At 41.5% G+C, this 26,420-nt stretch overlaps 2 protein-coding genes across 7 annotated transcripts in view; one reads left to right on the forward strand and one right to left on the reverse strand.

Annotated features, from left to right (window-relative positions):
• The window catches only part of STN1 (STN1 subunit of CST complex), a 41,658-nt gene extending 18,981 nt beyond the window's left edge, over window positions 1-22,677 (reverse strand). The window contains exons 1-5 of one of the 4 annotated variants that reach the window (XM_038139986.1): window positions 22,542-22,677; window positions 9,324-9,463; window positions 4,665-4,760; window positions 2,292-2,333; window positions 599-670 (exon numbers count right to left, since the gene is read on the reverse strand). In XM_038139986.1, the coding sequence (XP_037995914.1) occupies window positions 599-670; window positions 2,292-2,333; window positions 4,665-4,760; window positions 9,324-9,456 (343 nt within the window). In that variant the 5' untranslated portion in view covers window positions 9,457-9,463; window positions 22,542-22,677. The other 3 variants (XM_038139987.1, XM_038139988.1, XM_038139989.1) reach the window with 3 other exon arrangements.
• Window positions 22,678-23,257: 580 nt separating this feature from the next.
• The window catches only part of SLK (STE20 like kinase), a 48,968-nt gene continuing 45,805 nt past the window's right edge, over window positions 23,258-26,420 (forward strand). For all 3 annotated transcript variants that reach the window (XM_038139983.1, XM_038139984.1, XM_038139985.1), the window contains exon 1: window positions 23,258-23,572. In XM_038139983.1, the coding sequence (XP_037995911.1) occupies window positions 23,423-23,572 (150 nt within the window). In that variant the 5' untranslated portion in view covers window positions 23,258-23,422. The remainder of the gene's footprint in view (window positions 23,573-26,420) is intronic.

Here is a 26,420-nt window from a genome sequence, read left to right on the forward strand (position 1 = left end):
GAAACAGTGGGAGAAAAAGCAAAGAGACAGACAGACACTAGCGAGTTGTTCTGTTAGTGAGTGCAATAATACATTAATTCCAAATGCACAATTACTGCACATTTATGACTTGCCCAAATTGTAAAAGACTGCTGGCATCCTCCCACTGTGTTTGAAGCTACTTTCAAGTTCATTGCTGACAGTGTCTGTACGAGCAGGAGTATATGAATACAAACAAAGCAAGGATAAATCCTGAAACCATAACCACAAGGGCAGGTCAATGGACTGACTTTGGAACAGAAGTTGTGGCACATTTCCAGCCTAGTTCCTTACTAGATGAAGTCACAGAAAGAACCTTAACAGGCAAATTTTCTGAACAATGTCACAGCATAGAACTGAAATTTCATATTACTCAAATAAGGAAAAGGCAGGGACAGGACATAATGTAATAGTTTTATTGGCATCATCCTTGAACAAAACACAAAAACTAATAGAAAATTCCCAAAATGGCCCAGGCAGTATTTGCTCTTCTGCAAGTTTGATCACTTACTAAATTATTTAAAACAGACATAAGTAAAGGCAAACAGTCAAAAGAGGACTTATTTATTTGATAAATTACCTGATAAAGGTGTTTCTGCTACCATGGGATTTTTCCAGCAGACACAATTTATAACTCCAGTACTATCATCCACTGCAAAAAAAAATTGCAAGCATTACAGACTAGGAAAGCAGGCAGCCATGTTCCAAGAAGTGAAGATACATAAACGTGTAGGGAGATAACTGCCAAGGACATCTCATTCCAACTGGTCTGGAAGGTAAGTGGGTGTCCAAACTCTACTTGCATATCTGAAATAATTTCCACAATTGCTTCAAGACAGGGAAGTAGCTCAGCACCAGATGTGCTCATGTGCATAGTAACAGGTATATTCTCAAAGAAAGATCATACACTAATTTAAATTACGAGGCTTCAGTACATATATTGGATACTAAGGGGTTTCAATCTTGTTGACAAGTTCAGGAGAAGAATCAGTTTTGAAGGCCGAAGTCAGACAAATTAAAACAGGAAACCAGGCACAAACTACAGAAGCATTACTGTTACAGTGATGAAACAGCACTTCAACATCTGAGGATACAACCATGTGAATAAACCAGGAGTGCAGCTGCATTGGTTTCCATGCCAATATTATGCTCAAAGTCTGTTGGTCTTTCCAATATGAGATGATGTTCAGGGAGCAGAAAGGCTGCTCCTCTAGGCAGGAAGGACAGAAGATATGCATGCTTGTGGTTCTGCTCTAAGCCAGGAATTCCCAACTGTAAGTGTAGGTGCTGGTGACATGCATGCCACTTCCTCTGCTGAAAAGGCTCAACACCTTCTCCTGAGCACAGAGCTGTTCTTCCTGTTCTGCCAGTGACCAATGAAAATAAGTTTGACGATTTCTGCTCCAGGCACTGCATTGTCGATGACAGCAGGAAAAGACAAAACTCAAAGGAAGCTAAAATCTGTCTGAAGAATCAATTTTCTATCAATCAAGAGACTGTATATAGATAGCCTGTGCAACAAACACTCTAAATAGAAAGACACTACATGTCTGTCAAGGATCATCCAGCCAATGCACCTTGCTTCTTGAATGTAACATCTCCAAGACTGAGATTCCACTCCTCACAAATGGAAACCTGCAATAACAGCAATGTTTACCATGAAAGTGCTGATTGATACCTGCAGTCATTTCCTCTGGGAACCATAGCATCAAAGCAAAATGCCTTTGCATGGTCTCACATGTTTTAAAACAATCTCCCTGTTTGGGGTTCTAATTTCAAATTATTGTTTTGCCTTCCTGTTTCCAAGCAGTTTAGCTGCACATTCCTATTAGCAAACTTACAGCACTTATAAGATGCAGGCAATTCCAAATTCCATCACAAAAGTACACTCCTCTCTGCTCTCTCTGTTTTGAGCTGCTGTGTCTGCAACTATTTCAGCAGCTTTAATTTTGTACCAGAGCACAGATAACAATCTGCTGGTAGGATTTCCTCTCCTTGGTACAGACAAACAGCAACTATTTTAGTAGGAGGCAGAACCCTCATAAGCCATGCCCAAGCCATCCATGCAAGCCAGCAATGGCAACAAGAAGCAGGACAGATAACATTTCACTCTTGCATTCCCACAGTTTCTAGATGTTCCAGCTTGCACCAACCAAGACAGACAGGCTTCCTAAGAAGGGCTTGGAAACAAACCAAGTAAGACTGAAGGATTAGGAGGCCAGACTCCTCCTCCTCAATGTAACAGCTGAAAACAGAGTTCTGGAGAGACTGACCTGTACTTGACCACAGAAGGAATCTGGTAGCAGAGTAAGGCCCTGAAACAAAGTTTTGCAATTTCATAGACGAAAGCTCTGAGCAAAAAGACAAGTAACTGCTGAAGTACAGATAAATGAGAACTCTTACGATTGTATTCTAATTAGAGAAGAGAATGTTAATCTATTTTAAACACACAAGGGGTCTACAAACTCTTGAAAACTTCCTGTGCTCCCTGTGCCGCCCTTCCTCATCTCTTTGGGTTTAAACTTTTGTTTATTTGGGTTTTTTGTGGGTTTACTTTTTGTTTGCTGAGGGTTTTTTCCTGGTTTTTGTTTGTTTGGCTTTGGTTTCTTTGATTCTTGCTTAATTATTTGAGGGGTAGCTCAAGGCTACCTGCTAAATGAGATAATTGTCTAAATTTTTATTTCTTTATGACAAAAAGGGTATGGCTCTTGCCAGGCCTGCATGGACCTACTGAGATGCTGGTGAATTTTTTAATTTTTTTTAAGTCAGTTTTGGAGTACAAAGAAAACCACATGTGATATTTGGTTTTGTTAAAAAGTAAAGGGAACAAAAGAGGCCAGAAAGGTGCACTAGGTAAAATATGAGCTTGATCAAAGCTATGTTTTAATTGGATATCATTCTCCTAACTTATCATAATATTAGCAAGAAACAATCAAATCAAAGTGTCAAAATCAGACATTACACAGCATGTAATTTTTATTTTTTAAACCAGGAAAGAGTAAACTAACTCTTTTTTACAATTATAATTTTGTCATCAGTTCTGGCTCTAGAGTTTTCAGCAGAGGACCTAAGATTCTTTAAAGTGAGTGATGTGTATTCTGAAACAGACAAATAGGAAATGAGGGGGAAGGATCAAGGCAGGGACACAAAGACATTTCAGTTCCCTGTCAGAGGGAAAGTACAAAGGGGGAATTGCTTTTTAAGTCACTTTTAAGCAGATGGAAAGTAAGCAAGTCCTGAGCAGTGTGTGGCACTCCAACTGATGCAACCCCTGTGACTCACCAGAGTCTGTTGAACTGAGAGATGCAAGAAGTTACAAGCAGGAAACTGTCTAAGAAGTTACAGTTTTGTGCTGGCAGAGTCGGCTTGCCTGAAAGGGAGGGCAGGCTGGGGAGGGGCACCCTGGCAGGTAGCCTGAAAACTCAAACCAGGAACTGCGGGAACAAAGAGTGGAGTTGGATGTGAAAGGACAGCAGGAAGCCAGGCTTACTGTGAGCTGCACTTGAAGGTCGGCTGATCTAAGGCCTTAATTCCTCTACTACTCTGCAGTTTCTTTTTATTTCTATTCCTCTACTTTCTGCCCCAGTCAAACATTTTCCACAGGTATAGTTGTTATACTGATGCTGAAAGCAGCATGGAAAACCCTTACCCATAGAATTGGTTTTGTCTTGGTCATTTTGATTCTGTCTTCCTCTGTTCTCATGAAGTGATAAATACATTTGCAGTCAATGCTACCCTGCAGCAGTTTGATGCTGGGGTACCTGGGACCTGGTTAATTCATCAGCTGTATCTTCACAGTACTCCTGAGGGTCAGGGAACTGCAATCTTACAAGCAAGGGAACTGGGAAGGAGAGGCACTCTGTGACTCACCTCCACCAGGTGAAAACCCATGGCAGAGGAAGACACTGGCCATAAGGACTTCAATAGAATCTGTGCATTTGGTTCCCCCTTAGTACTGTGAGGTGACCTCCCCCTACCTTTTGAAATTTGCCACATCACCACTGCTCCACTCGGCTTTTTCTCCAGATGAAAAAGACAGCTGAACAAAATGACAATCAGATGTTTCCATGTTAATATAAATGAATACTGGGAAAAGCAATACGGAGGAGACAACTCCCAGCTGGTGTTGGCAAGAACTGGTGCTATGATGCTTGAGTTCATTTATTGAAACTCTTGTGCATCTAAACATAAATAAGCTCCTGACTGCTATTAGAAGGTGGCTCCAAGATATGACAAGACATACAAAAAGCCACAAAGGATTTCTAAGGTTCAAATATGGAAGAAGTGATTTCCCATTTGTGGGCACTGTTAAATACATTTGCATCTGACAAAAGGTACTGCAAATAGGAGAGGAAGGTGGCAGAGTCCAGTGACAAAGCAACACCCAAAATTAAGATTTGCTACATGACCCCACATGAATCAATTACTCTGTGTTAACTATTTAATTCTCTATTTTTGAAGTGGAGATAAACAGTATCTTCCCTACATTTGCCACGTAATCTCAACTATAGATATATATTGTATTAGGATAAGAGCACATTTGTTTCAAGAATACACAATGACCACATAGGGAGACCTTTCAGTTCAAACAGTAACTAAGATAAAAGGCTGATAAGTGCAAGACCAAAGAAAGACATTTTCCTTACCTCCGTAATTATAAAAGGCATCTCGCTCCTTCGTTTGAACCACTGTCCCAACAACATCCACCTGTCTTATTGGATGTCCATTATAAAAGAATATACCTAGACACAAAATATGCTTGATTAGTGTAACTATTTCTTTCAACACAGTCACATTTGTCAATAAAAACCCCATACTTTCTTACATATTTATTATATCTTAAATTATACAGCACCTACACAGGAAAAATCCCCTGTATCACTGAAAACTAGGGACACAAAAGGAGAAAGTATCAGCTGTACTTAGGATACCAAAAGCTTGCTCTTGTAGAGTGTCAGAATCTTATTAACCTCTTGTTTTCCTGCACATTTGGATCTGAAAAAGAGTTTGTTTGCTGCAAGCATTAGGGGGCTTTTGTTTGCTTGTTTTGTTGTTTCATTTGGTTTTTTGGTTTGCTTTGCTTTGTTGTTTGGTTTGGTTTTTTTGTTTTTTTGTTTTTTACATCTTCATAAGGCTTCAGAATAAATAATAGAACACAAAGGAAGCAGTTTGAGCTTCTCACAATGCAGCTGTTCCTGATTAAGGCAGAGCCTCCGAAAGGAAAACTAACATAATTCTGTCTTTCATTTCTAGAAGAACAGGAGCTGTGGGGGCAGGGGGAGAGCAACAGCCCTCTCAGACTGCAGAGTACACTACTGCAGTCATTGTGGACTGCATCCTGAACTTTAGTTTCTGAAAACACATGTTCTAAAAACATCCCTTCAAAGCTATTTTTGTGCATCTATAAAGATAACTTAAATAACACTTAGAAACGTGTCCAGGAAACAGTGAGAAATCACAGCCCGGTGGACTCTGAGAGCACTGAGATTGCCTTGCTCTGTAATCCCTTTCAAGAGAGTGACAAATGTTGTTAACAAACACTAATGTAAACATCGTACACTGAGGCTTCACAGTCCAACAGCAGGAGGAAAACAGGGCAATAAGCTCCAAATATACCCTGGGCTGGCTAGTTCTCAGTGAATGTGTTTTCTTCAGTTTTCAAATACTGCTGCTTTACTGAAATAAGCCATCTGGGATGTTCAATAACTGTCTTCTGAAAAGTAGATAACTCGAGGGACTCAGAAGGGAACATTTGGCTCCGTACACCGTGGCAAGTGTTATTCTTACAAAGGGAAACACAGCAGCAAGGGAGTCAGAAAAATGTTCCGTATAAAAAAAATCCCTAAATCCAAAATCCAAAAATAACTTGTCCTACATAGCTAGCAGCCTTAAATGAGCTTGGAATTAACTTTCTTCACACAAGACAGACAGAAAGCACAAAAGTTTCAAAAGAAATCAGAGGTGATCAGCCAAGCAGCTCATAAGCAGAAATTTTGCTCATAAAAATCCACTGCAGTGTTTTGAGGATGCATCTACGGCTATCATCTCAGATCTACACTAATTGTGCAGTCACTGGTCAGGTCTGGCATAGAGAATGTTTAGCAGGTCTGTCCACTTGTCTCTCATTTCATTTACCAGGGCACAAATAACCACTGCAACAGAAACCCCCAGTGGAGATGCTCCCAGTGTATGTAGTCATTCACTGAATCTTACAACATCTCTGTGAAAGGTCTGGGCTAGTTTCTGGTTTAGAGTAAGACTGGAGCAGAGACTCCAAGCTCCTGATTACCCAAACAAGCAACATGTCATTATGTTTGTTTCCCAGTTAGTAAGCTGAGTTTTGGCAGATGACAGAGACCAAATAAAACTGGTTCTCTCCCTCCCCATAAATTCACCTAGAACTCCACCCTTACTCCCAGAGAAACGACCTGAATTAATTTGAAGAATGAAATTATATTTAACCTATTAAAAGTTGTTGGACTTGATGACTTCAAGGTGTAAATTACTCCTCCTGCCAGTTTATTTGTTCAAATTAAGTCCATATTGGTAGCAATAAATATACACTAAATATTTGAAGCTGTGGACAAACACATTCAGCGAGGTTCCTAATATTCCAGTAATCAACACCCAGGGCAAAATGCCATTACCACAACAGCCACAGCAGTGCTACAGGGGGCTACAGATACAGAGATCTCTAGGCCAAGTGCTGGTCATGCCTGTCCCAGCATTACTGTGCTGTTTGCCATTCCTTTAATTATTATTACCTCCTTTTATGCTATTTGTAGCTTCCCTTCCTTGTTGATAAGCTGTCACAAAGCAGTGGTGCATGATAACTCTGAAAAAAGTTCATTTCCATGATGTGATTGTGTGTTACAACTGAGTTTGACACCCACTCTCATTGCAAGGCTGCTAAGACAACACAATTGCTGTTTTTATCTGGGAGGTTTTCCAGCCCTCGTGTCACCATTTATAGCAGCAGAGTAATTGGCCAGGTTTACTGCTTCTCTCTGTGTTGTTTTAAGGGATTAGTCACTGTGGCATCAAATCCTAATACTTAAAAGTAGAAAGAAAAAACTCATTAGGTCATTCAGTCCATTTCCTCAGGACCAATACAAGACCATTTTGTACAGTAAATTCCTGGCAATCTGTACAGTCAGAATATAAACAATCCCAGTGAAGGGCATCCCACCTTCTTCCTGGGAAGGCTGTGCCATGGTCTAACAGATCTCATTCTAGGGATGTTTTTCCTGACATTCAGACTGTGTTTCTTTCCATTCTTCCTGGTTACAACTTTTTGTTTTGCATTCATTCATTCTTAATTACCATTACTTAATGACTGATTTATAGCCAACCATATACTTAGCTTCAGCTGGTCTTTAAAAGCCCATTAAAGACAGGAAGCATTGACAACAAACACCTACATTCTTCCTTCCCCAAAAGGTATTAATTTTAGTGTTTTTGTTGTGCTATCATTTGTTGCCAACAAATAAGATACACTGGAAAATGTCTGGTTTGGCATATATATAGCGCCAAGAGGATGAACAAAATTCAGGATGTTGGTTCTAGAAAATTTCATTTTATTTGAAGTTTGGTTTATAAAATGATGCAGGATTGCAAGCAAGCAGAGTGCAGAGTGCCAGATGCACAGGACGTGCAGAAAGCTCAAATGTACCAACTGTACAGGCTGATATCTTGACATGACAGATACCACCTCGTTAGGACCATTGTAGGAAAAAAAAACAAAGGTAATAACAAAACTGAAAAAGTCCCTGAAGCAGAAGCCAACTCAGTTAAGTAAAAGAAGAGGAAGAGAAGTAAGAAGGGAAATTCAGGTATTTTGGAGGCAAAAAAAGAGAGTAGGACTGTACTTTCTAGGACTGTTCCTGCTGTCATGAAATGTTTGTTGGTGTTTATAAAGCTAATTATTCTGAATACATTTTCACATGTACTGATATTCAAGTCTAAACTACAATACAATTCTGCTGGCATTGAATTGTGCTGTATTTTGTTTGAAAACAATTAAAATATCTGTAACTGATGAAGAACAGTTTTTACCAGATGCATTTCTCACATCAGTACTACTAGAAGACATTTATAAGACAGTTTAAAAAGGCCTCTAAATAAAACTTGCTCTAGGACAAACATCAACAACAGTCTGTAGCCTATTTATTACAATGGATTTATGATAAAAGTCTCTTAAAAGTCTCTCACCATGTTAAATAACCAGGACAGACAGATAGATAGACTGGTATTTGTGGTTTGTGAAGTTCTTATGTACATAAAAATGGCTGCAAGAAGAGGAAAAAAATCTGCCAGTCCTTCATTTCTGCAAAAATAGCATTGCTGCTATCCTTGATGTTAAAGAAAACTGAAGAAGAATAACAAAACCTACAAGGCAAAGCATATTCATAGAGCCAAACAGGGGTACTTAGTCTCCATGGACAGAAAAAAGTAAAAATAAAAAACCACCAAAAAAAATCAAAACCAAACCAAAGACATATACTTTGCATAGGGCTTATTGCTTTTCCTCATTAATTCTAAGCTCTCTGGGCTCCTCCCTGATAATCTTGCACCATGTCAGGCTTCAGTTGGGAGTAATGAACCCTTCCACAGCAGAAGACACACTGCAGTCTATTTAAAGCCTGTGTAGTGAAAACAGCAATTCAAGGTCAGAGCTGTGTTGCCTCAGCCAAAGATCCAATGTGGGTGACACTGCAGACCAGCAGCACACAGACTGCAAAGCAGACACTTGTGGGGCAAGGTCCAGCATGGAGGCCAGAATTTACAATAAGGTTGTTCCAATGTGTGAAGAATGTCATATATCTATAATATCTTAAGGAGACAAAACCTCTAAACCTGTATCTGTCTTACAATGTATTAACATCCATAGGAAAAAGCAAAATCACGCATCCAGCAATGTCATCAACTGTCAAAATTTTGTAAAAAAATGTAGAGACAGTAGAGAGATAACAATACATACGGCCAGAAAGGACAAGCATTTTTAGACTTAACTTTATCAGAATATAACAAGCACCACCACACAGAGGAAACACAACATGACCTTAATATAAAAGAGGTTCTGGAGAAAAAGGAAAGCCATTTTAACAAACATATTTTATTTTTCACATACATTTCACATACAACCTGTAGTTCTTAGAGCTGCTAAAAGATACTAACATCACTTAGCTTAAGGCAATGGAAAACTACTGATGTTTGTGAAGTATTCTTCAATCTCTTCATAAAAAGCACAACATAAATCAATTATAATACTGTGTGCATCATAATCAGCACCTATAAATACATACCTGGCACCTGTACAGATTCTCTCATTTCTGTAATATCTTTAATATAGAGTCTTGCAAATGCAGAAAACACAGGATCTATACCCCAGTGCAGAGAAGGCATCTCTTCTTCATACTTCTCAGACTCAGACTGCATCGGAAACCTGTGAACACAGAAGGACCTGAAATTGTTTTCTACAAAGGTGAAGAGCTGTTCACATTAATTATTTTTCACATAAATGAAAAAACTCATAAGCTCGTAAGTATACACACAATAACACAGCAGAGCTGAGGATGAGACACTGGAGTGTATCTAATAAAATGTTATATTTATCTATTAATATTTCATGTGTTGCCACATGAAATATTCAAAGTATCAATACTCTAGATTTGATTGAAGTACTGAGAATCCAGCAACAGCATTTCCCCCAGTAACTTCAAATGAAACAGAATTTCAGAGATTTTTCTCTCCAAATCTATGAACAGAGAACTAAAGTCAACATTTGTTTAAAAGAGCAGGATGGTGGGATCCTAAGTGGGTACTTTCTCTACAGACGATTATTATTCCCCCATCATTCTCCTTCCCTCCCCTAACATATTATTCTCGTTGTTTGTCCTGTGCTTTATCGTGGAGTTGAGGGATGATGACTTTATTTAAAACAAAAGCAGCCATCCTTTATTTTGGGCATGTAATCTCCACTAACTTTGAAATTGTTACTTTTCCCTTTTATCCTTTCAGATTTCACAGTTTAATACCTCCCATCTTCCGCCTATATAGATCCAACTCTGCTTATCACAGTGTTGATGTCAAAAACCCCAGCACTCAATTCACAAAGATCCTCAAGAAGACTTGGAAGCTGAAATACTTTCTATCAGCTTCTCCTGTATGGACAGATACATTGTTCCTGTAAGGCTTTCCAGATCACCTTCCTTTTACTAGTAAAAGTTATAAAAAAGTCAGTGTTATTAACCCTTCCTTGGACTGCTCATTTCTTAGGTGAGATGCTGAAAATATCTGATTTAGTCAGTTCCAGCAGTAGCTTCACTATTGAGTAACAAACTGAAATAGTTTTGATTATACCTGATTCATGTCTTGCTCCCCACTACAGACAGCTTTTTCCAGCCTTTCCTTTTTGCACCTGCAAGATCTACTCAAAAAGTCACACCATTCTTTTCTCACTCAAGTCTCCTCATGAAGCACCCTTTTTCTACTGTTGAATTGAGACACTGCTCAATAGAAATTTAGAAATTAAGCTGTTAAGTGTATTATTTTATCACAAGCTGCTATTCCTCCATATGGCAGTTCTTTGGATACTTGCTACAGTCGATGTCAAATTTAGACCATAACGTTTCTCAAGGGAACAAATGGTTTGAACCTGTATTTTGCTTGGCATACTAATTTTCTTAACAAAATTAGTTTCCCCATCTCTTTTTGCTTGCCGTCTCTAGTACAAAGATACATTCCTTTCTCCTTCATGCCCCCCAATTTACTCTGCATGGTTACAAACCTGTCACAGCTCAGCACCTGTTTTTCCTTCTAGACAGACAGCAGACTGAGATAACCAGCCAAAAAGAGACAATTAGGTAATAAGTCTGTCTAACCTGTTGTATTTTGGGTAAACAGACACTCCTTGGGGTAAAAAGCAGAAGTCACCCCTGCACATGTGTGCAGCTGAGGGGAAATCAATGAGGCAGCTCCACTGAAGATTAAAAATGTCTTTATTTTGGCATTTTATAGCCACTTGTCAAGCCTGAAATGCCCAAATGTTAATAGATCAAGTCCAAGGACACTTTAAGCCTAAATGAAGAGCATCTCCCCAAAATTTTTTACTGCTTTCCGGTTCTGAAGGGAGAAGATTTCTGCAGCAAAAGCTCAGAAACAACTGGGAGTTAAATCTCAAATTCTGGAGCTTCCAGGCCTTGTTACAGCTCCTCAAAAATATGGAAATATTTTACCATCATATGTCTTTATGTAGAGACCAGTCTGCTTGGTTCAAGCCTGCTGCAGACAGATGCTTTATCTTGCAGATCTGGCAAAGATCCTTGACAAAAACTAAATAGTGCCCCCAGCACTGTGAAGGCATCACAGGATTCCTTGAAGTCCACAGGACAAATTTGCTGAAGTCCTGAGCTACAGACATTCCACCCACACCAGGCTGGGACAGTGAAGCCGTACCCCAGCCACCCACTCACTGTCAGCAATGTCTGCCAGGCACACCAGGGCGCTCTGCCAGCAGCCAAAGTCTTCCCTGGCCTCCTCACAGTCCCAACAGCCCTCCCAACGCCTGGCACCACCCAAAACCAAGCCTATTTTCTTCCTTCCCTCCCAAGTGGTCAGCTTGGTTGCTACATTTGAGCAGTGGGAAAGATATTTAGTGCCTCCTGGATGTACAGCTTGCCTCCAACACTGCTAGTACCAGTCCATTCTTCTCAGCAGTTGTGTGTCTGCTCCTAAAGCAAAGCAAGATGTAAACTATTTCCAAAGTATCTATTCAGTGAGTTTCCAAGCTTATTTAAGCAGATTGAGAGCATTAAAAACCATAATTCCTATAAGGCTGACAAAACTCTTCCAGTCATTTATCTTTTGACATATAATAGTATCTTCCCGTAACTTTTTCCTAAGTTGGCACAGGAAGTCTCTCCATGCCGGGGTTAATTAATGAGTCATCCTGGCAAAAGTGGAACTTTCCATTATGCTACAAGTGTTTGCAGCTCTTAACTGGTACCATTGGTGATATGCTATCAGCAAGGGAGATAAGAGCTGCCCTGTACAACGAAGAGCCAAGGGGCACATAGGGGCATTGTGGAGATGCACAATCAATGAAGACCCAGACAGCAAACAATAGACAATTCTGAACAGATACTATCTAATTAATGTTTAAGGATTAAACTGGCTTTTGCTAAGAGATGGTGATTAGGCTTACCAATATAAACAACAGAGTCCTAGCAAAAGGTCATTCCTTTCTGCATTTTAAGTGCAGTGTAATGACTTCAGGGTTGCTGTAGTGCAAGGAATTCAATCATGTTAAAAGAGAAAAAAGGCAACAGAAGCATCTAGTCCACAAGTTAATTACACAGAAGATATCAGTATTCTATTTTTAACTCCAGAAAAAGGCTATGAAGGCATAATCAAAACCAAAAGAAGAATTAAGTTCTTCTTGGGAAAACAACTCTGTTTGAAGGGCAGAAATCTAAAGTTTACATAGTAGGTATCTAGATACAAATAAACAAGAAGCCTCAATTTGAGATTATTCTAACATATTAAGATTGGGCTGTCTCTTCCACCCACTGCTGTCAATGTTAGCTTTCCTGACTCTACTGAGAAGTCAACCAAGTCTATAACTGAAGAGCTACCTTGTGAGCTCAGCAAGGATTTACCCTAGAAAGGAAAGCAAGGAAAATTGGCACCCTTCCCAACCATGCCACCCCCCCAAACCCACTTCCTTTCTTCCCTCCTAAGCAGCCTACCAGGTAGTTTTGTCTCAAGAGCTTCCTATTTAACACCCTATTGATTTATTCAAGAGAATCAGCCCAGGCCAATTAATTTCTTGGCTCATATTCTTGTGCCCATCATGTATACCTTTTCTAAAAAAGGTAAACAGTCTTCTTCCAATCCCAGTGCAATTGAAACCTCAAAGAAGAGTATCTGTTTTCATGTTTCTTGTAGTCTTTTCTCCAAATCTGATTAACAACCAAAGCTCTTGGAGAAAATTGCCTTAGCTTGAGATTAATAATTTTGAGCCAAGAAAATGTGTCTTGTCAGTGGCTGTCTGCAACTGCTGTGCAAGTGCTGGCACACTGCTGCAAAAACACTTTCTCAAGTTAGCTGTGAAACAGAAAAATAGAATTTATCCACTAATACAGGAAACTTAAACATCCTACCAGGCTTTCACTCTTCTCCAAAGGCTGCCACTACCATGCTAGCACTGACAATTTACACTGGAAACAGCTCCTAAACCGTTGGAGTTGCCAACCCAGTGCATTAAAACAACTCAAAGTCATCAGTGGTTTACTTGAATAAATTAGGCCAGAAACTGTGGCTGTCAAAAACTGCTCCGTAGGTCAGCCATTCCTGCCACAGACAAAGCAACTTGTGGAAAGAGGAGCAGAGTCAACAGCTGAGTTTTGTAACACCCTCTGTCATCTGAACTGAAATCATCTGTGTCTGAGTCAACACCCTATGTGACAAATGACTATTATTCAACTCTTCATGATCAGCAGAGGCAATTCCAGCATGGTACAGTCAAACCCACCATTTTTCAGGAAATGTTTTTAATTAACTACAGCCACATACAACATTTTAAATAAAAACCAAACAAACCCATTGTATTATTACACAAGTAAATCTTACTGAACTGGGAAGTAGAGCTTTTGGTTACAGTTAATATGGAACAAAGATTCTAGACATGAAACTCACCCACAGGTTTTTAAAAAATACATAATTAAAAGAAAGTATCCAACACCAGTAACAAGATGAACACCATCACTGAGACCAAAACACATTACCGAAAGGCAAAAAAAAAGGCTCCTGGCAAACAGCTGTAGGAAAACTGTGAAACACTAAGGTGAGGTCAGTTTGGATCCACCTCCTACCTGGTTATTCTATTACAAATCAAGATGGGGCAAGCACTTTCAGTCTTTCATAGTAAACCACTTTCTGCTTCTGTCACGTTAAATCCCGCCAGTTTTGATGCTACATGTCTTGTAGTTCTTACATATAAGTACAATTAAAATTTAAAGACAGAGTTTCAAAACAAAGTTAAGAAATCTAGAACTCCTCTGAACTTCCAGAAGTTTAGCACTTCCTGAAATGTTACTTGTACAAGGGTTTAACATTTGTCTAAACTGTTAGATATAATTTACCATAAGGAAGAATTACAGATTTTTTTCTTAAAGATACACCTTGAAATCCTAAACATTGTATGTCTTTTACTTACATTAGTTTTTATTACAATACACTTAACTGGTAAGTAAAGAGTAAGACAAGAGGCCCATCACTGCAACCTTTGGCCAGTGGGGAATCTGACAACCCAGAAAGGCATTGCCCACAATGCCCATAAGGCAGGATACAGGTAGGGGCAAAAAAGCTGTTTATCAATGAACTGACATGGCTGTTGTGCAACAGTCTTCCAGTGGAGTTAATGTCTCCATGTCATAACTTGTAACATGTTTCCCTCCCTCTGATTTTACCTTTCCACAGCACTGCCTGGAAAACCTTCTGGACAGGTGCATGTGGCTGCAGAAGATCAAACAAACTGACTCCTCCAACATCCACAGTCTTGGAAGGAAGCGGGACAAAGCTTACAGTCCTAGATTGTCTCCTTTTGGCATTGAAACTTGTTTTATATGCAAGCTGAACCTTGAAACAAGGTTTTGGCACTCAATTTTACAAAAGCATGATTCTGAAAAAGCTAACAGGGAAGCATGTAACAAAATAAACAGCAGAAGTAGCTCTTTCTGATCCTTGTCCCATGCATAAGATACAATTTCCCATGGATCAAGAAATCTGTGTGGGAGAACATGCAGTGGAACAGACTGCCCTGAGAGGATGTGGAGTCTCCCTCACAGGAGACATTCCAGAACTGTCTGGACAGAATCCTCACCAATGTGGTCTAGGGGCCCCTGCTTGAGCAAGAGGTTGGACCCTTCCAACCTTATCCATTCTGTGATTCTGTAATTTACTGATACAACACAAAGGAATTAACTAACAGAGAAAAGAGAATAAAAAGTTAGCTTTCCTACTCTGTTTTACTAGTGTAACATAGATTTAGTGTCGCTTCCTGAATGAGCATTTTCAAATTTCATAAATTTGCATAGAAGTGAAAAGCATTGGTTAATAGCTTTCTGAGGCTACTGTGCCTGGGAACTCCACAAGTTTGACTCAATTTCTAGAGGCAAGCATTCCTGTTCATTTCCCTCCTTCCCCTTTAAACTGGTTTATGTATCTGGTCTAAATTAGAACAGCTTCTGGAATAAGTCAGAATTTATATGAACATTCATAACACTACATAGCACTTCATTCCAACCTGAGATTTCAAAATAACTAACTTATGACTTGGTTTTGACCCATCTTTAAAAACTTGTTCCAAATCCCATTGAAAGGCACTAAATGGACAGAACATTATTTAGATACTTGAAAGAAAATACCTCCCCGTGGCTCTAACTTCTTCCATGAATCACTGTCACAGTTACCATGATAAACTCATTACTGTTTCTGACTTCTTGGTATGTAAAGAAACCAACAGCCTTTTATAAACTAATTTAAGTGTCTCCTTAATTGCTTTTGAATTTGAAGAGATGCCATTTCCTACCTCATGCTCGAAAGGAAGTCACTCCTGTATACTCTATCCAGAAAAATATATTAGTGCTCAGTCTGAAAGCACAGGAATTATTTTTCATGTAAGTAATTTTATTTCCTGCTACAATTTAGTCCATGTAATGTAATGGGCTTTTTTGGCTTAATCCATAAATATCACACAGTGTGCTATAAAACATAATTTTGAGGATTAGCTATTAAAGATCCCTACTGTCAAAAAATAAACATTTCAGGGCACTTGAGACAAAAAGTGCATCCCATCACAATACCCTGCTCTGTCATAAGCAAGTGCTAGCAGCCAAAGTTTGCACAGACTATTGTGGGACACACAGTAGCTGCTGTTACCCTTTACAATTGACATATTATTGCAGCTCCACTCACTGCTGCTGTACCAAGACGAGATCCTACAAAAAAACCAAATTCTACTTTACAACAGTCAGATATTTTTTTGCTTCATTTTCTAGGTAAAAAGAGAAGAACATTGCTCACACAGAAATTAGTACAAACATAGTTGTAATAAAAAAAAACATTATGCAATGAAAAACTTTGATGGTTTTTTTCAATAAAATAATTTAATATTTTAAAGTCTAGCTTTACATTAATAAACAGTTGGTATCTCACATTTTATGTTATTTCCCCTTTTTGGTAGTAGACATATCTGCAATATTATCCCACTGCAGTGTCTCTTTTTGGGATATCACTAGGAAATCAATAGTCCTTAGTGTTATCTTTTTGTCATATTTTCCTTCATTGTGCATGTAGGAAATGTTCCCTATTTGACAGAATGGTATATTTTTAATAGTAATTGTAGAAGGCATAATAAACTTCCTGGTTATGCTTACCACATTACCAGGATTGGGTCTGAGGGCTGGCCAGCCAGCCATAATTTAAAAAAAAAATAATTTTCATATTACAGAACAAGTTATTTGGTCCCAAGATTCCAGAGCTGATCAGGATCACAAGAGAACACAAAGTCCATTCTGGAAAAAAAAAGGCTCCTGGGAAACAGTGAAAGAAAATCAGGATTTAAGGAAAGAAAAGCAGCAATACATGTGGGCTTTCCGTTCAGACATTTTTTTGTGCTAGTATTGACTGAGAGCAATAGTGAGATGCAAAGCTATCTTTATCCCTTAATAAATGTCTAATCCTAGCTACTATGTGAACTAATGCAAATTTGAAAGCCACAAGCAAAAAGAGCAAATCAGCTCGTGACTGCTACGCAAGAGGAAAAGGTCTAATTACCATCTGGAGGAAAGGCAACCATGGTGCAGCATTTGCAAGACATGCTTTCAGTGATTTAACTAAAGCTTCTAATAGCTATCAGATGGAGGGGCCTCCACAAGTTTGAAATAATTTGCTTTGTGTTCATGCACAGTTTTGATCAAATAAATCTCATTTCAAATGAAATATAACCTCAAATTATTAAAATGGTTAGAAGGAATACAGCACTATAGCTAAGAGTAGTAGTATTTTAAAGGATATTATTATTATTTTAAAAAAAGAGTGTTCTAGATGGACTTAGTCCTTGTAGTTCTGTGAAAGATTGTTGCAGTCATCACAAAATGGAGAGAACTTTTATTAGACTAACTACTGTATGAAAAAATGCAACTATCCACCAGTGCAGCTCAGTATTTTAATATTAACCGAAAATTCCTATAAAAGGAGGTTTTTGAGTTAAATGCAAACCAAAAAGCGTGCAGCCTCCTTGAAAAGTTTTATCATGAGGATCTGAAGTTCTTAATTGCATTAGTCAATTAATCAAAGAGAATCAGCCATGAAAGTTTCAAGTTGTTGACACATTCCATTAAATCTGAGGTTTGCTTCTGACTCCCCTACAAAGACATATTACTATTTCTGAATATCAGTCTTGAAGAGGGTTTTCTTGCACATCAACTGGAAGCAATAAGAATTTTTTCGCTATAGCTTCAATCAAGTCAACATGTTAAAACTTGAATGCTTTTGAAATGCCATGTTTCCAAGAAATATTCTTGTATTATTTGTTGAAATATCTAATCCTTATTCAAATGTTGATATTTATATTATTGCTTTTCCCTCTGCCGTTTAATTTCAGATAAAGTTTATTCAATAAAACATCATAGGTTTACTTGGAAACATTCAGGTAATTTGGCAATTTTTGTATTTGCTCTGTCATCATTCCCAGAAGTGTTGCTGACATCAAGAGAAATGCACTCCAAGAGTTCTGCTGGCAATGGTGTCTCCACAGGTAGGAAGAACTCCCATTATATGTTGCCAGGAAAACTCACCTCACACTGTCAAATACTGTGATAAAGATAAGTATCTAAAATGGGGAAGGTGAATTGCCCTGTGAAGATGCATTTCCCCACTGACTGCTGAAAAAGTATGGCAAATTTAGATTAAATACACAGACTTTTCTGAAACCAAAATTAGATCAATCCTATTCCTAAACATTTTAATATTCAATATTTTTTTACTGCAAACATCGAGCTATATCCTTATATGTTGAAGCTTCCAAATGCCACATGTTTCCATGGCAATTCTTAGATCAACTGGTCCTGCAGTAAGGCACTAAAAAACCCCAAACCATATAATAAATAGTAGTATACCCAGGTTATCGATAGGAGCCTGAGAATTGATTCTGGCTAATGAGATATGGGCAAACTCTTGAGTGTCCAACCTCTGGTATTATAATTTTTTCCTGTTTATATTATTTATGACTGAACTATTCCTGTTACTGATATCATAAACCCTCAAACTCCTGAGTACAAAACTAGGTCTCTTTTTGTTCTGCATAACAGAAAGAGAAGTCTCTAAGAGACAGCTCTATCAATGGTACATTTATTAGAAAGCCTTTAGGAGTGCTGTACATGCAGCATGTACAGGACAACCAAGGGCTCAGGCTCAGCCAACATGGCTTTTGGGAAGGCAAGTCCTGCTTGATCTCCTGACCTCCTTTTATGACCAGATGATCCACCCACTGGATGAGGGAAAAGCTGTGGATGTCATCCTATTGAAGGCTTCAGAAAAGTCTTCAATACTGTGTTCCACAGCATTCTCCTGGACAGGCTGGCAGCCCCTGGCCTGGACAGGAGCTCTCTTTGCTGGCAACAAAACTGCCTGGAGGGCCGGGCCCAGAGCGTGGTGGGGAGCAGTGCCACGGGGGCTGAGCCCAGGGATGCGAGCTGGGAACAGCCCTGTTAAGATCTGTATCCATCCTCTGCGTGGGGCATCGAGTGCACGCTCACTAAGTTCACAAACAACACCAGGCTGGCAGGAGTGTTGATCTGCTGAAGGCCTGGCAGGCTTGGATCGATGAGCTGAGGCCAGGGGTGTGAGGCTCAAGGAGGGGAATGCCAGATCCTGCACTTGGTCACAACAGCCCCGTGCAGGGCTACAGGCCGGGACAGAGTGGCTGGAAAGTGGCCCAGAGGAAAAGAACCCAGGGGCACTGGTCAACAGCTGCTGATCATGAGCCAGGAGTTGCCCAGGTGGCCAGGATGCCACTGGCATCACTTTATCAGAAACAGTTTGACCACAGGACCAGGACAGCAACCACCCCCCTGCACTAGGGATCACTACAGTGATCTGAGGGGTACATTGGTGCTTAGACTGAAACGAGCCTAATACAGCACAGAATGTTAACTGTGGGAACAGATCAGAGGAGAAATGGCAGAGCCAATGAAAAAAATGCCACCACGTAACTAGAAATATCAATAAAAACACGGGGTGCATCGATTAAAGAAAACAGAAAGGACAGTGCCGAGTGCCAAAGGTGACAGACAGATTAAGACGGATGAAACAAGAATTACACTCCAGATTTAACCACAAACAGGCCACCTGTGACCTTACAGCAGTTCAATGAGCTCAATCACCAGAAAGAATTTTGGAGATCAGTGAAAGCGTGGGTGGACAGAAAGTCAAGACAATATAAAAATATACCATTAAATATTTTGAAAGAACTGAAGACAGAATGTAGGACTGCAGCAAAAGGGCAATAAATCTTGTGAAGAACACGTTTCAAATTAAATTTCTGAAGTGTTTACTTTCAATTAAGAGAAATTGGAGCAGTTTAAAGCAAACAACTTAAAGAGGGAGTTAGGAACAGTGGCAAGTGTAAGTGATGGAGTCAATGAGAAAGGATGGTGGTATTAAGCAGCAGGAAGTATAAAGGAGATTTCTAATTCACAAAGAGATGAAAAAGATTGTCATAAGGAGTTTACAGCTATTTTAAGCCAGTATATTTGATGCACAATCAAGATAGCTCTTTAACATCGTTACTTTAACATCTTCCTCTGACATTTAAAGGAAGCAATGAATTTTCAAAAAGCATTGCTTTAAATTCCTAAAGGAAAAATTTTAATATAATTCACTTTTACCTTTTTATCCTTACCATCTGGAAACATTTACGGTCACTAAGAACACCTGCTATCAGGAACAAAAAAAAAAAAAAAACCACACACACAAAATCCAGGCTTCATACAGCCTCCTCCAAACCAGGAAGCCACAGCAAATTGGGAAGGATTTGCTACTAGCACTTAACCTTCACCTTATGGAGTTTATTTTCAGGATTGAGTGGCAAGCTGTAACTCCAGAGAGAAAGAATAAGGGAAAAAATGAGACACAGTCATAGTTTTCCTTTTCATATATCCTGGTTTTACCTTGAATTACTTGTTCAAGAGTAAGAAAGAAAAAGTTAAAAGCAAAGCCTTATCACTAGATTAAGTGCTCCTTTTTTGTACCAGATTTCATCTTATATTTTCAATGTTGTATGAATTGAAAGCTCTCTGGAACAGGAAGACTCTGTTTATACAAATCTAAAACAACACACATGCAGTACCTGCTAACGTTCAGTCATTGGTAGGATGGCACCAAACTCTGCTCTGAGGCTCCTTTGTGACGCAGGAACTGACCCGCGGCAGAGATGCTCTGTGCGAGCTCCGCACAGCCCGATGTTTGGAACAGAGCTGAGCCAGAGCCAGGCCCTGCTATCCCAGCCCACAGCTGCCAGCTCAGCTTCTCTTGTTCGCTTATAACTTACCATAATTTTCTTGTAGTTTTGCATTTCTTTCCAGTTATTACAAACTCTAACATTCACACATAAACACCCCCCACGTCCCCCTCTCACTTCACTGCCATTAACCCTGAGGCTAAAGAACAGATAATCCTGCCTCTATAGGAGGAGTTCATGCTATGGCTTTGGATGTGGTTTTCCCCCCCTCCTCTATCAACCAAGTCAGTTGAAATAAACGTAGAGAAATTAGTCCCAAAGCACTTTTTATCCAACAGAAAGCAAGCTAAAATCAAAATATTAAATTACAAATATAAACGAAAATTATTATTTAAGTCATCATTGTATTTTAATATCCAAATCAAAGTTATCATCCCACCTGAAGGGGCAAAAGAAAAACTATAAAGAAAAAGAAACTGAACTTTAAAAATTAAGATATGAGAAGCTACATTGCTGCTGATAACACTCTCTTTGTTATTGTCTTTAATTCAAACTACCTGAATGAAACTTGCCAATGAAATTAATATGTGGAGCCAAACAGTGAGATCACAGAAGATAAAACAGATCCTTGGGATTGCAGTTGTTTCTTGTTTTTGCCCTCACACACATAAACAGTCTTAGTTTTAACACCCTTCTGAACAGTTCTTCCTTTTGTGGCCAAGACGTCAGTACAAGGAACCCATAAAGCTGAATATCATTTTTGAAAAACAAACGCTGATTATTACAACAAATCAGTTTAGCAAGAGTACTTGAAAGGCTCTCTATTCATAGGGTGGGACTACCCGTGAAACTGATTTTATACAGTTTAAAGAAATTGACTCGTGACAGAACACTGTTGTTCGATTCATAAACGCTTTGTGTCAGGGGCATCTCAATGCCTCGTTATTATTACTGAATTTACTCACGGACTACCCTCCTTATATAGCAAACTATTGTCACGCTGATAAAATGGTCTGGGGAACGATGCACACCAGAGGCTTGATCTTCAGAAGCTCATCATGCAGCTTAAGCTAATGGCAATTGCAGGCACACAGGTTCATACGAGGATACGGCATTACACGATTTTCCCTGGGTGTTTGTCTCACTGTCAGATGTCTCTGAGGTCCCAGCATCGCCTCGGCCGCTGCTGGATCGACTTGCAGCCTGTCACAGCCCAAACTCTGTCCCCAGATCTGCTAATTGCCCCTAATCCAGGCAACGGGAACGCCTCTTGCTTTCAAGTGAGGAAACGCCCCACATTGGGTGGCATGTACACAACACAACTATTAAAATGCAATTATATTTCAGGGTGAGGAAGGAATCGCTTGTGGGAAGAGAAGGTTGTGAGATAAGGAAATTCAGGCCTGTCGCAGTGATTAAATAAGATACCAACGATACCAAACGGGCAGCACAAGAACATCGCACCCTGATATGACAGAAGATAAACCAGTAGCAGGTCTAAGGACAGCACCGGACCACAAACATAAGCAAAAGTTTTCCAACGTCGCCTGTCGCTATCAACACTTTCGTCAGAGCTCCACGTCCAAGCCCCAGCCCCCCAGGAGGCACTACCTGCCCGCACAGCGCTCCTGACACACACAGGGAGCCCCTCAGGGCCCTTCGGCTCCCGCGGCGGGCCTGGGGACTCAGTGCACGCAGGCAGCACTGAGGAGAAGCTGTTCCCCGCCTGGGGAGCATCGCCCTCTGCCACAGGGCTGGGGACACCCTCCCTGCCCGGGACAGCGGCGCGGCAGGGAGAGGCGCGGGGGGTGTTCTGCGGCATCCAGAGGAAAAAGCGTCCCCCTGCTACACACCGCTCCCGTAACGGCACGCCACGGACTAAAGGAAAAGAGGACAGAAGGAGGGACGAGCAGTCGATCCCCACGCCGGCGCTGCCGCGCTGCTCTGAGGCACGGGGGGCGAGGGCGCCCCCTCCATCTTGAGCCCGACACGGACTTACCCGCCCGCAGCCTCCGCGCGCTTTTATTGGCTGAGACCGCCGCTGCCGCGTCACGTGGGCAGGACAAGCCCCGCCTCTTCCTCTCGCCTGTGCCGGGCCCGAGCCGTTGGCGGGGGAGGGCCGCGCGCGTGCTGCCGGTGCGGCGCGTGCGCACGCGCCGGAGAAAAGGGGGGGCGGTGGGGGGCGCGCTGCTGCGCGTGCGCCGGCGGCGGAGCGGCGGGAGGGGCGCGAGGCGGTTCCGGGAGCGCGGGAAGAGGGGCGGGAGCGCGGGGCGCACGCGCCGGCGGCGGGCGGGAGCGGGGGCGGAGGGGGCGGAGGTGCCGCCCCGCAGGAAGCGGAGCCGCCCGGGCCCCGCTCCGCGACAGGGCGAGGGAGCGAGCGAGCGGGAGAGAGGCCGGCGGCGAAGCGTCGTTTTCCGCCTCGGTGCCACCCCGGGACGCCGCTCCGCGAGGACACCGGCCGGGAGCCTGGAGCGGGGCAGCCTCCGCCCCTCCCTGCATCCGCCCCGTCCTGCGAGGCGGGACCCGACCGCTCCCCGCTGCCCGGCGCGCAGCAGCTGCCCCCTCCCAGCGGAGCCGTGACCCCTCCTGCGGCTCCGCCGCCGCCCGTCCCGAGGAGGGAGCCCGGTACTTGTTGCTGCCGCGATGGTGACCGGCCCGGCCGAGTAGGGACCGCCGAGCCCGTCGGGGAGAGCGGCGCCGAGCCCGGCCCCGTTCGGGGCATCGCGGGGTGTTGTCTCCCCGCAGTGACGGCGCTTCCCGGGCGACGCCAAGACTTTGGTCTCCGCGTGGGAATCGCGCCCGGCATCGCCGCCCGCGCCAGGTGGTCCCGGCGGGCGCAGGGGGCACCGCCGCCCGCCCCATCCCTCGGCTGCAGCCAAAATGTCCTTCTTCAACTTTCGTAAGATCTTCAAGCTGGGCGGCGAGAAGAAGAAGAAACAATACGAGCACGTCAAGAGGGATTTGAATCCTGAGGAGTTCTGGGAAATCATAGGAGAGCTGGGCGATGGTGCTTTCGGTAAAGTGTTCAAGGTAAGGGCAGCGCGGGTCGCTTGTGTTCTCATAGCTGAGAAGTGACTCGGAGCGTTGCCGGTGCCTGCAGCGCTGCCTCGGGCTCCCTGTCTGCCGGCTCCCTCACCTCGGGATCCCTGCTGGCAGCGCCGAGTTCGGGAGAACTTGGCTGGGGCGCTGAGCGCTGCGGGGGGACGCGGCCGGAGGCAGAGCGGGGCATCCCGGCGCCTCTTGGCCACGGAGCCGCGTGAAACTAAAGATAGAAAAGACCTATTAGGTCATTGTCCCGCCTTTGCTCCACCCTGCCCGCTGCTGGATTGCTCACTTCTCTGTGTTTTGGGTTTTTTGGGACTCGTGTACAGTATGGCTCCTAACCTTACAAAGACTGCATTTTCTTAGATTCGAAGTTCATGCTTTGTTTTTTTTTTTCTTCCCTGTACGGAAGGGGCTCCATCAACAGTAGAACCGACTCCTGTGCTTCGTGTGTAGTGCACAGAGCCAGGCTGTCGTCGCTTTAATGGGCATTCTCCCATCTTGTTCCATGTGGAGTTGAATTAAACAGCTGTGTTCTCCAGGCTTTCCCTGTGTGCCGGAATCCATGTGTTGGAACTCCTAACTTCTCTCGGTTGTTTGCTCTTTAAATCTTTAAGTGTACTGGTACAAGTAGGGTTTTGAAGGATTCTTATCTAAAATTTATCAAGCCAAGTATACTACAATGACATAGATACAACCGTGCTAGTGTTTGACAAGACTTCAGCTTTCAGGCAAATCTTCAGCTACGTTGCTCCTTTCTAAAAGGGGTTAATGCTCCATGTTTGGTTTACGGATAGCGTGCAAAAAACATCCTGGTGGGTAAGCATGAGAGAATTGGGAACTGACATGAATTCAAGCTCTGGAGCTCGTTCTGGAGACTAAGAAAAAATAGCATGAGCGGATGGCATTTACAGTGTTTCTGAGAGATAATTCGGTCAAGAAACATATTTAGAGTACTGCATTTGAGAGTTTATGAAATCTGGGTGCTCATGAAACTTGTGCTGTTTTTGGTAAAAGTTATTTTAGATTCTGTTGTACTGTGGTGGTATCACCTGTTTGTATATTTGAGCAGAAGTGCCACGGTACGGTCAGAATGTTAGGTGGGGTCATTTCACCCTAGGAATTTGTGTCAATGTTCTATATTAAGAACATCTAGTTCATTTAGACGCTGGTGTAGTACACAGTCTAGATGGTGGTTCTTTTGTCGTTTTTGAAGATTAGAATTCTGTTTTTTTTTTTTTCTTGAAAGGCTGGGAATATGTCTGAAGTTGCTCTATCATAAAGCCTGCTCACCACAAAAGCATAACATCTCTAACAGCGCTTCCAGAGTATTAAAGTTTTAATTTGAGCTTCATAGTGGAGTTTGATTCTCATTTTCTGAAAATAACCTGAGATATAATAGTAAATGTGTTTTCCTCTTCCCCCACGTGCACTTCCCCTCCCATCTTCAACCCTCTTCTCACTTCATCTGTAGGCATGTCTGTATTAGCAACAGTAGTTGAGGAAGGTGTCTGAGCAAGGCAGCTGGTAAAATTTGCATTTCGGTGTACTCTGTACACAAACAGGAGAATGTTTTCCACTTGGATGTCATTTTCACTTCGAGATTTAATTCTGAGTTCACTGTTGAAATTGATCGTAGGCAGAATTACAGAGGTGCTTTCTCTGCTCAACTTGTTGAAGTTGGCCCTTAAGAGAATTAACAGGCAGTATTACTGGAAAGAAAATACCAATTTAAAAAAAAAAGTAGTAGGTTACCGCATGTGTTCATCATCATTCTTTTTGTTTCCATCTAGTTTGAGAAGGAGGCTTACACACAGATACAAAGTGTACTTGTGTAGTGTGGTTCGCAAGAAACAGTGTGGAAAGCAGGAAAGGTGTGTTAGGTTGTTCTTTCATGGATATACACCTCAAATGAGAAGCTGCAGGAATAGACATTCAATTCCTTCTCAGATTTTGAATTCAAGACTATAAGCCAGAACAAAGCTCTCAAGAATGCTTGAAGACTTTGTCTTTAGGTAATGGAAGTGTGGGGGTTGGGGTTTTCATTTTGTGTAATGGATTTTGTTTTATTTGCCAACCCCCCCATCACCCTAGTGTCAGTTACATTTGCCAAAAGTACATTTGCCTTTGTTTAAGATCTTAGGATCTGTCTGTGACAGCGTTTTGGCAGATGCATGATAAAATGGAATTGCCATATAAATAAGTCTTCGTATACTTCGGATTTCTAAAAAGTAGTTTAGATTGGTTGCATGCTATGATTTCCTATAGAGGGGTAATTAGTTTAGTTGTGTAACTGATCTTCTGAACAAAGTGTCAAATATTTAAGTAAAAGCTCAAAACAAAACCAACTCTAAATGATTCTGACAGGACTGAGAAGCCTCCTTGATTAAATTATTTACTTAAAAATGCTGCCCAGTGATAATTCATTTTGTGTTCAGAAGTCTTAAGGTCATTGAAAACTTGTGATTCATTCTCCTTCTTTGCAATCAAGTACAAGGATCTTGTTTGTTTTTTTAATACCTTAGCCAAATTTCTAGAAGAGCTTATTTCCTTTGAAGCTGTTTGTTGCAGCATTCTAAGGGTTTTTGAGTTCTGACAATTCATACATTTGGATTCACGGACTTGTAAGCAAATTTTAGAAATACTCTGTTTCAACTGCTGTTGTAAGTCTCTTGTGATCAGAGGAGCTCTGTAAGTGCAGATTACTGATGGCAAAGGTTTATTCCCGTGCAGGACCTTTTATTCTGGCCCTTTTCAGGCTCTTCAAAGAGGGCACTTTTAGGCTGTTTTCATTTTGCTCTTGGCTAATGAATAATGGTGTATAGATCCTTTGCAG

The sequence above is a fragment of the Motacilla alba genome, chromosome 6, assembly GCF_015832195.1.
Source record: "Motacilla alba alba isolate MOTALB_02 chromosome 6, Motacilla_alba_V1.0_pri, whole genome shotgun sequence".
Lineage (NCBI taxonomy): Eukaryota > Metazoa > Chordata > Aves > Passeriformes > Motacillidae > Motacilla > Motacilla alba.